Source organism: Chroicocephalus ridibundus, chromosome 6 (assembly GCF_963924245.1).
Source record: "Chroicocephalus ridibundus chromosome 6, bChrRid1.1, whole genome shotgun sequence".
NCBI classification, from domain to species: domain Eukaryota; kingdom Metazoa; phylum Chordata; class Aves; order Charadriiformes; family Laridae; genus Chroicocephalus; species Chroicocephalus ridibundus.
The window spans coordinates 74,078,635-74,088,754 of NC_086289.1; the positions used below are offsets into that span (position 1 = coordinate 74,078,635).

The following is a 10,120-nucleotide window of genomic DNA, read 5'->3' on the forward strand; positions in this document are numbered from 1 at the left end:
TTTATTACAGCACAAGGTGAGTTTTACCTTTTTCTCATAACTATGAAATGGTTCTGAGTGGTTGCTACCTGGTTTTAAATGCACAGGATGGTTCAGGGAAAGGAGATTGTCACTTCTTGTTCAAATACAAAATTTAGACTTTACTGCCATTCCCATGGTGTGATTTTTTTCTGGTAGTTCTATCCCCAAAGCATCAAAAAATTATGGAAAACTTGCAAAATAACGCTGGTGAAACAGAGAAATGACTTGCAATGTGGGCAACTTGCTTTAGTATGGGAATCTCAGTGAGCCCTTCTGACTTTCTGATCAGAAATCAGTCTGGTTTCCAGCCTCCGTTGGAAAGACTCGATCCAAAATCTGAACCCATGTAACAAAAAAAAAAAAAAAGCAGGAATACCGATGCTAGACAGGATATGTCGTTTACCTCCTGTATGGCCTTTTAAACACTAATGAATGTACCTTCAGCAAAGGTTATTTCATAAGCTACACTTAGTGCTTTCACTGAAGAAAGAGTTTACTTATTTCTGTAAGGATACATCCCTGCTAATTGAAATGAGCATCATCTGTGTTGCCCATTTAAACAATAAGGTGAATATCCTGGGGGCTTTTTTCTATTTACAGTTGGTTCTGGGGGATTAAAATCTGACCCGGAGCTGCCTGAACATCCTGAGCACGCAATGGTTTAGAAAACAAGTCTCATTTAGACTTTTCTGTCTAAAGCATTGATGATACTGTGTAATACCTGTGAGTTTGAAACGGATCTTCAAAGGGACTCCTCCTCCTCCGGTGTTATCCTTTCACGCCAGGTCTTGTCTCTCTGTCTGACATAGGTGCTGCTGGGATGAGCTGCTTTCTGTGGAGAAGAAACCAAATTAAAAGGTACAGAAGGTGTTTTGTGCTTTGGTCAGCCTGAGATTGTCTCACTGAGCAGGGCTGAATTCAAAGCAAAGCTTTGCTTTTGGGTTGTTTGGGTTTGGTTGGGGTTTTTTTTGGTTTTTTTTTTTTTTACTTTCCCTTGGCAAATAACGGATTTTAAGTTCTCATTACTGCCCTCCGCTGGGAACTGGGGAAAGTGCTTTTTTTGATTGTTTTTGTTTGGGTTTTTTTGGGTTTTTTTGAATATTCACATGGAAAACGTTTTGGTGACTAGAGGGAGAAATACGTGGGCATCACCCCTTTGGGTGGATAGCCAATTTATGAGAACTTAAAACACAAGCTGTCCTGCAGAAACCTCAGCTCCTGCGGCTGGAATCGACACCGGGGAACAAACTCAGCTGGGACACCAGGATCATGTTTGATCAGTAAGCGGAGTATAATTTATGTATTTACTTATTTTTACTGATCACTGGAGCAACAACACTAGGGATGTGGTGGATTCTCTGCTAATTGAAAGCTTGATCTTGAAGTGAGGTAACTTCAGGCCAAGCCGGAGCAGAAGAGCTCAATTAATGAAACACCTGGTAAAAGGCTGGGATCTGTGTTAAGTCCATCAGAGAATGGCCTCCCTTGAGGCTTCAAAAGAAATGGCTTGTTTTTCAAAATAATAAGATGCTGTTTGAGATACTCTGCTCTGTGGGGAAATAGAACTTATTGCTCATTATTGTGGCATTAAAAAAAAAAGTGAGATGAAGTGAGGGGGGGGAGGGGAAGGGGGATTCTTTTGCGATTATAAACTTGGAACATTGTGAAAAGGGGGAAGTTGCTTATTTAGACCCTCCAGCCCTTATTTATAGTGTCTATGTATTGATTCTCCTATATAACAGCCTTAAGGCACAGCTGCTGTGTCGAGGCCCAGTGAATTTGAGCGGCCTGAGGCTGGCGCTTGGGCGTCCAACTGTCGTGTGTAGAACAGGCCCCTCCGTGGGGCGCTGGCACCGCCTGCCCTCCCCGAGACGCGTTGCCCTGTATGAAAACGGGCTGGAGCGTGAGCGGTAGGATGAGAGTTTGGTGTGTTAAATTAAAGGATAAATTAATTTCGGAGCCCGCGGTTGCTATGGCGACGGACGGGCGGGCTGAGAGGCGCCGCCGCGGCCCCCAGGGGGCGCCCTGCCCCGCCGCTGGCCCCGCCCCTTCCCCCGCGGGGAGCGCCGCGTCCGGGGGCGGCGGCGGTGGCGGCCGGGGGTCGGTGGCCGGGCGCGGAGCGGAAGGTGAGTCCCGGCGGGAGGGGAGCGGCCCCGGCCTCGCCCGCACCCCCGGGAGCCCGGTGGCCCCGCCGGCGACCCGCCTCCCTCCCGCCTTTCGCCCCGCCGGGCGCGGCCCCGCGCCCGCCCCCATCTTAGTCCCGGCCCCGCCGCCATTTGAGGCGCGAACCCGCCGCCCTGAGGCGAGGGGCCCGTCCCGCGCCGAGCCAGCGGCGACTGACTCACGCTGCGGCCGGCGCTGAGGCGGGGCCGGGCCCGCGGCGATCCCGGGCCCGCTCCCCGCCGCCTCCGGAGCCTGCAGCCTGATCTCGGGGCCGCCTCCGCCGCGCTCCCGCCCGCCCTTCCCGCTCCGGCCTCCGCGCGGGCCGCCGCCGGCTCGGCGGGAGCTCCGGGGATCTCGCGGTTTATGGCCTTCACGAGCCCGTCTCCACGAGAGATGTGCCGGGGAAAGCCGCCGGAGAGGAGTAACGGGCGCTGCTGTCCCGTGGGCCCATCCGCGGGGAAAAGGCCGAGCCGCCTTAACGGGGATGAAGCTCGTTATCGGGGTGCTGCGGGCTCTCCCCTCCCACTCGGGAAAAGCGAGGAGGGTATTTGACGTTCCTAGACTATGATATAGTATCAAAACCCCTGTTTTTTCCATGTTATTCTCCCCTGGAAATAAAACTTTAATTCAGGCAAATTTCATCTCATGAGGACAGCGTTTACCTGGAATGGGACCTTTTTTCCTGCTGTCACCTCTTGATAGCATTGGCTTTAGAACTCCCTGGGCCCATAAGCGCTCTGGTGTTACGGTAGACCACAGCAGATCCCGTGTTTGCAGCCCTTCTTCAAAACTATTTGGGTCAATATATAGCTCAAGTATTTTTGGTGTCGTCTCCATCTGTTTTTCTGTTGTCAGAAGCTGCCAAGTGCAGTGAAAGCCAGCTAACCTGGGACGAAAGGAAAACAAACACTCTAATGCGTCTACCTTATTAATTTTGATAACTCCAAATCGAAGTTAATATCAAATTTTTAATGTTGTTTTTTAGCTTCAATTTCCATAGCTTCATTCTTTGTAACACTTGTGTATCTGGCTCTGGTTTTTATTTTTTTTATTTTGTGCTCAAGTTTTAAAGCATTTTAAAATGCTGTCGCTCCGTAGATGAAAACCTCAAGCTGATGTATTCGCTGCGTTTGGAAGCTGTCCAGCCACCAGCTTCTTAGCTGCTCTGCCTGCTGAGACTGAAGCGTCTAGGATTTTTGGTAAGAGAGCATGACTTTTGTTGGTATTTTCAGCATTAAAACTTTACCTGAAGGGCTGCGCCTCAGAATATCTGGCCTCTGACAAAAGGCAACAGGGTGCTGAAAAGCTGCCGTGTAGGTTACACCGAGTTACCTGAGTGCATGGAGTCTGTCTTCATGGTGAAACTTCTCTCGTTCCAGGGCAGGAATATGAAACTGGACTTCAGTTCTTGTGTACGTTTCATCTTAACTGTAACAAAATGAGCTGGGGGGCAGGAAGGGGGAGTAGGAAAAACCCTCTTGTGCTTAACATGACATTTTCAAAACGTTTGTATTGTTTCATAAAGTAACGAAAGATAAACTGCATCCAAACAAGTCTGCCTAATGCTTGAATGTTTTCACTTTACAATTAATTTAGACTGTTCAAAATGAATGAACATCCTAAAAAGAGGAAAAGGAAGACTCTACACCCCTCTCGATATTCAGGTCAGTCTAGAGCTTGATTTAGGTGCACTTCAGTAAGCTTATTTTTTCCTCAAAATAGTTACTCTGTTATGAGCAGGGACTGCATGTGCTAATATAGGGAAAACCAGTAACATAAAGGGTGGGATAAGAAGTCTTGGTCGGAAGGTGTTGAGTACATGCTCTGCCCGCTCTGCTGTTCAGCTGCTTTCAGTCTGAACAGTTCTGTTCTGTACTCCCTGCAAACTGGGAAACTTGCTCAAGCTGCAAAATGAAGAGGATTCTCATACACAAGGGGAGGAATTTTGTGAAAGCTGGGGTGTCCGGAAGCATTCGTCACTGGCCGAACTGTGCTTCTGTCACTGTCTTCAGTGGGAGTAAAGTTTGATAACAATTGTATCTGAGACTCTGAATGTCAGGGCAGCAGCTAAAAGTTGTAAATCACAACAGAATGTTATGAGGCCAGCACAGAATGCTCCCAGCACAAGAAGTAAAAAGGCAGCAGTGAAGAGAATTTTGGTGCACACTAAATGCGTATGTAGCTACAGCAGTGTCTTAGTATTAAAGCCTCCCCCCCGCCTTTTTTTTTTTTTTTTAAGATTCTTCAGGTGCAAGCAAATACATAGACAACAGTGGAATTTTTTCGGACCACTGCTATAGCGTCTGTTCTATGAAACAGCCAGATACAAAGTTTTCTGAAAACAGAGGTAAGACTACATGTTGACGTCTTGTTCTGCAATTCTTTACTAAGCCTGTCATGCACTTATTCATAGAAGTAAATATAATACAAACTTGTGACTTCTGAGCATTGTTGTGAGCTGATGCGCCTTAGACTGGTGGAAGGTTTAATTCCTGTAACTGAAATCCAATTTTCAAAGTAAAAAATGATGATGACTAAAAGGTCCTTCAATTTTACAACATTTATAATGATGATTCTTTATCTAAACATCTGCTAGCTAGGTAATGTAAAGCTGATGTAAATAATCTAAGAGTTCAGATGGAATTTACCAGCAATTGCCTTGAGCTCTATTTGTACTTAGGGAAAAGTACTTAACAGATATTTTTATAAAACATCCACTAGTGTATGTGAAGTTTAGCAGTGCAAATGTGAGGGTGGATTTTTGTTATATTTATTTTTCTTTTCACTCTAATAAATTAGCTAGCAAGTCTCCAGAAGATGTAGAAAGTATTATATATTAAAATGCAAAGTCCAGAAATATTTAAGAATATTTTTTTAAATCGTGTCTTTCAAATATCAAGTTTTCATTTAAGGATTTTTTTTATTCTATTATAATCAACTGACTATTTTCTGCTGAAAGTTTAAAGTCAGAGTTGCCACATTTTGAATTTGTTTGTTGTGTTCTGTATGTATGGAAATAATTTCTAAGGTATTTATTGTTGCTTTCTTAAATGTAGGTTATGATGTGATTATAAAAATAAATTTATGCAACTAGAGTAAGTAAATAGTATTTAAGATGTATGGTTAAAGAATCGTGACGATGCTAGTGATAGACAGACAATGACAAGAAGATCCTTCTCTTCTCTCCGCAGGTAGATTCCACAGTGCTGTGCAGAGCCTAGACACAGACGATGATGGGAGTCCAGTGCATGCTGGGACCTCTCACTGGAGCGGGTCCCATTCAAACGTTGTGGGCTTGCACTATACGGACGCTAAAAGGAAGGATAAAGGTAAAGGTAAATGTGGATTTGCAGCTTGGGTGCTGGGAAGCTGGAGAGCCTGACTGCTGGCTTTTAATGTCACTTTTGCTCTGACAGAAGAGGCAAAGGATTTGTAGTTTACGTTATTTATTTGATAGTTAACCATAATACATAGTCTGGCTGGGGGAAAATAACTGCTTTTTGCATTTCTAAGATGCTACAACTAACCGAAAAGGTAAATATGGACCCAGGTGTTTTGCAGGGTTGTTTTTAACCTCTTGTTTTTATTATCTATTTCTTCCTGCAGATAAAGGTACTAATAATGGAATGTGCAGAGACTTATGTGATTCACCTATATTCAGTGACAGCCCTACAGAAGAGGAGAAACCTCTTGATATTCAAACTGTAGAAATTTCTACAACAGAAGTGAATGCTGTAGAAGTTCACGATATAGAAACACAAACTGTGTCGCCCGAGAAGCTAGAAGCTGAGGACCTAGAGGAAATCCCTCTGGAAACCTGTAAAATCTTTGAGAAGAACCAGGCTTTGAATATCACGGCTCAACAGAAATGGCCTTTGCTGAGAGCCAACAGCAGTGGCTTATACAAGTGTGAGCTCTGTGAGTTTAATAGCAAGTACTTTTCTGATTTAAAGCAGCACATGATCCTGAAGCATAAGACGTGTACAGACACTCACGTCTGTAAAGTTTGCAAAGAAAGCTTCTCCAGCAAAGTGCAGCTCATCGAACACGTAAAACTACATGAGGAGGATCCGTACATCTGTAAATACTGCGATTACAAAACAGTGATATTTGAGAATCTGAGTCAGCACATAGCAGACACTCACTTCAACGACCACCTTTACTGGTGTGAGCAGTGTGATATGCAGTTCTCCTCCAGCAGCGAGTTGTACCTGCACTTCCAGGAGCACAGCTGTGACGAGCAGTATTTGTGTCAGTTCTGTGAGCACGAAACAAATGATCCAGAAGATCTCCATAGCCATGTGGTGAACGAACACGCGTGTCGGCTGATAGAGTTAAGCGACAGCTATCATAACAAGGAGCGCGGACAGTACAGTCTCATAAACAAAATCAGTTTTGACAAATGCAAAAACTTCTTTGTGTGCCAAGTGTGCGGCTTTAGGAGCAGGCTGCATACAAATGTCAACAGGCACGTAGCGATTGAACACACCAAAATATTCCCTCATGTTTGTGATGACTGTGGGAAGGGCTTTTCAGGTATGTTGGAGTATTGCAAGCATTTAAGCTCTCATTTATCTGAAGGGATTTATTTGTGTCAGTACTGTGAATATTCAACAGGACAGATTGAAGACCTTAAAACTCATTTGGATTTCAGGCACTCAGCAGACTTGCCTCATAAATGTACCGATTGCTTAATGAGGTTTGGAAATGAAAAAGATCTTTTAAGTCATCTTCAGATACATGAGACGGCTTGATTACTTTCATTCCCTGTAATCAATTTGTTAGAAATGGAATTAATCTCCAGTCACTAAAAGGTGATATTAAATACGATTTTAACAGCAATTATACAATTCTAATGTTTTTCTCTTTATATCAGCAAAGCATGTATAACAGCTTGGTGTTGTGAATTTCCTTTCCTAGGGGTTTCAGTAGGAATAATCACATTTACAGTGTGATGGATCCGATTCTGGGGGGAGGGATGGTGGGAGTAGTTGCATGTTGTGATAGCAGTTCTGATGGTCACCCCGCGCTTTCACGTCTGATGTACGAGAGCAGCTCTCAAGTTTAAAAAGGAAAAAGCCAACATCTAGTTCCATGCTGAAGTAATGCCATACTGATCGAACTGTATATCCAGCTCGTGTTACCCTCTGTGGCAGCAGGTCATGGCGCTGATGTTTAGCGAATTGCACCAGCCTGCCAAAGATAAAGGTGTTCCAAAAATTCCCAGGCATGGACGTCTCCAAATTCACATACCAGCTTGCATTTCCCACCGTGTATGCTTGATAAGCTTTTAAAATTGTCCTTTTTTTCTCTTGGGATACATTCCAACCTCATCGTTCATTTTCTTTGTTCAGTGTTTAATTTCAGCTCCTGTCTGTGGGACTGTCCAACAATCTTCTCTTCCACGCATTTACTACAGACCTCCCACATGATTTTTGTCTCCTTTATTTACCTTCGGTTCCTATCTTTTAATGCACCAAGGAAACACATACTACTTTTTTGTGGATTGGGACACATTTTAGGGATAATTGTAAGGGAATTTGCAGAGTGATCCAGCTGAAAATGTACAAAGAGCGTTACTTTCGTATCTGAAACCCTAATTTAGCTCTCGCTGAAATGATGTATGTCACCAGCCTCATTTAGAGCAAGCTTCTATTAGTTTATAATTATATTATTATAAGTCTGTATATTTATAATTAGCTTCCCACCGCTACTAATTTGAGGACAGCTATTTTAATTCTCTAAATTTCAAACTTCTCCTACATGCTGGCTTAAAACTACTAAAATGTTATCACTTTCAAATGATTTCACACATCTCTTCAGATTAGTGCTGTCCTACCATTATAATCGTTAGAAGTGAATTTTTATGATTCATTCTGTATCTGTATTTCTGAGTGGATCCTTGAACAGATAAAAATAAGGGTGAGGTCATTTAGATTGTGATAGTTACCAGGCTGAAATTACCCATAAATTAGTGGTGGAGTGTACATTTCTTTCTGCATTGATTGTAAATTTGTAATGTAAGATTGTCTAATGCAAGCTTTGTATAGATATAATTAGTGTATAAAACATTTCTTGATCAGTGGGATTTGGTGTTACCAGCTTCAAGGCATGCAAGGGTCTTTGCATTTGACTTTTAAAGTTAAGGATCAAAATTGGCTGAATATAGTCAACCAGTTAGCGTACATTTCTTTGTAGGAGGCGAGACCATTTTTGTGATTTTGAAATGCTGGTTTAATACTAAATCTTTTATTGAAAAGGGCAACCTGATGGTGTCCTGACTGCATTTTATTAGTCCGTTGTATAGAGAATGAATGTCTGTAGTAGAACCGCTGGTTTCCTATTTTGAAAACATTCATCCTGGCTGGCTTAAAATGGTAGCAATGATATAGTTAACAAAGCACTAATAAGAGTCATTTTATATATGTAAAGTTAATTTTGCTCATATGGGTATAACTGAGAGGGGGGAATGCTGGTTTTCTTAAAACCCTTGGTGACGACACGCAGGTGGAACGGCACAGCTGAGCTCTGGAGAGAAAGCTGTTCCAGGGGACAGTGACAAGAGGTGGAAAAAGGACATTCAAAAGAACCCCAAAAAATAAGTAAGTGGGCTTAAGAAGTGTGTATGTTTGTGTAGAACAGCATTGTGTCCTGTACAGGGAAGCTGGTCTCCTGTCAAAGCACGGAGCCCTGTGATACAGAAAACTTGCTTGTTGACTCCTGAAAGCCTTTGTCTCGCTTTGACTTGTGTTATTTCTGATCTCTAAACCGGGAATGAAAAGAATACCCCGTAGGAATGTTATGAAGCCAAATAATTTCTAACTAAAATGTGCCCCATGGTGACCCTAATGAGGAATATATTCCAGTTTGGCTTAGGTTGGATTTTATAAATAAGGGACTAATGTTAGTATTTTCGTTTTAGTATCCATCAGAAAGTAAATGGAAATGTACAGGAGTAGCTGTTCTCATTTTGCCTTAGCAGGAACACAAGTAGGATATTGGCGTCCACATGATGAGCATGCTGAAACAAGTAAGGTATTAAGTAGTAGAAAAAAATAGGTAATGAGTGGAGCCTGTCTAGAAGTTGGAAGGCCTCAAGGAATGACTGCGTGCGTCAAGGACAGTGTGTTGTTCCCATTGAAGGAAGAGAAGAGTTTGGTTTATTTACGTGAAGCGTGTACGGGGAAGGTCAGTGCACTGACATTGCTGCTCCGAGGTGAACTGGGAGAGAGCACGTGAATGCAGCTGCTCCGACACTGCCAGAGACTTCAGTCGCCTTTTAACCCTGTCGCTGGAGCAAGTCATCTGTCTGGAACGAGAGGAAGGATCTGTATTCATTGAACTATGCCAATATTACTTATTTTTTTTTTCACCAAGACAATAAGTGTATCAAACTCATTTACTCATTACACAGATACCTGCAAGGATCGTCTGCTTCAGGAACACTAACTAGAAGCTACCCAAAATCACGAGATAGGTTTGGGAAGTATTTTGTATTTGGGAGCAATTTGTATTTGATTCTTTGCTTTTCAGACTCCCCCCGAGCCTTTTGGATAGATGCGCGTCATGTATTTCAGCTTTTTTTTATATGAATGACTTTGTTGTCTTAAGAACAAAATTATTGCAAGAACTTAAAATGCAACGGGTTAGTAATTCTCAAATAGTGTGTTCTCTGTAATGCTTATTAAGTGTCACTGATTTTCATTGTCCACGGTTGTCCTCATTTTCCTACGCTCTTTCACGGTGCTGTATCAAACCTATAAACTATTTGGTGCTTTTGAACTCCTGAGTCCTTGGCGTTTGTTGTTTAAGTGGACTCTGATTAAAAGGCGGGTTGGACTAGATGACCTTTTAAAGGTCCCTTCCACCCCAAACTGTTCTATGATTCTATACGATTCTATAAACCATGCTCTTGGCCGGCTGTGGAGTGTTGCCA

At 43.0% G+C, this 10,120-nt stretch overlaps 1 protein-coding gene across 4 annotated transcripts; it reads left to right on the top strand.

Annotated features, from left to right (window-relative positions):
• The first annotated feature begins 2,060 nt into the window (after positions 1-2,060).
• On the top strand, positions 2,061-9,966 carry ZNF639 (zinc finger protein 639). Of its 4 annotated transcripts, none has more exons than XM_063339597.1 (6): positions 2,061-2,147; positions 3,283-3,383; positions 3,781-3,848; positions 4,424-4,531; positions 5,376-5,519; positions 5,791-9,966. In XM_063339597.1, the coding sequence occupies exons 3-6, from the start codon at positions 3,791-3,793 to the stop codon at positions 6,936-6,938; spliced, it is 1,458 nt and encodes a 485-aa protein (XP_063195667.1). In that variant the 5' UTR covers positions 2,061-2,147; positions 3,283-3,383; positions 3,781-3,790; the 3' UTR covers positions 6,939-9,966. The 4 variants fall into 4 exon arrangements, with proteins under 4 accessions (XP_063195667.1, XP_063195670.1, XP_063195668.1 ...); XM_063339600.1 differs by having other exon boundaries at positions 5,376-5,513; XM_063339598.1 differs by having other exon boundaries at positions 2,078-2,147; positions 3,249-3,383.
• Positions 9,967-10,120: the final 154 nt, after the last annotated feature.

Coding starts and splice junctions, on each gene's coding strand:
- ZNF639 (XM_063339597.1), top strand. CDS start 3,791: ATGAATGAACATCCTAAAAAGAGGAAAAGGAAGACTCTACACCCCTCT. Junction 3,849..4,423: donor ACACCCCTCTCGATATTCAG/GTCAGTCTAGAG, acceptor TTTTTTTTTAAG/ATTCTTCAGGTGCAAGCAAA. Junction 5,520..5,790: donor AAGGAAGGATAAAGGTAAAG/GTAAATGTGGAT, acceptor TTCTTCCTGCAG/ATAAAGGTACTAATAATGGA.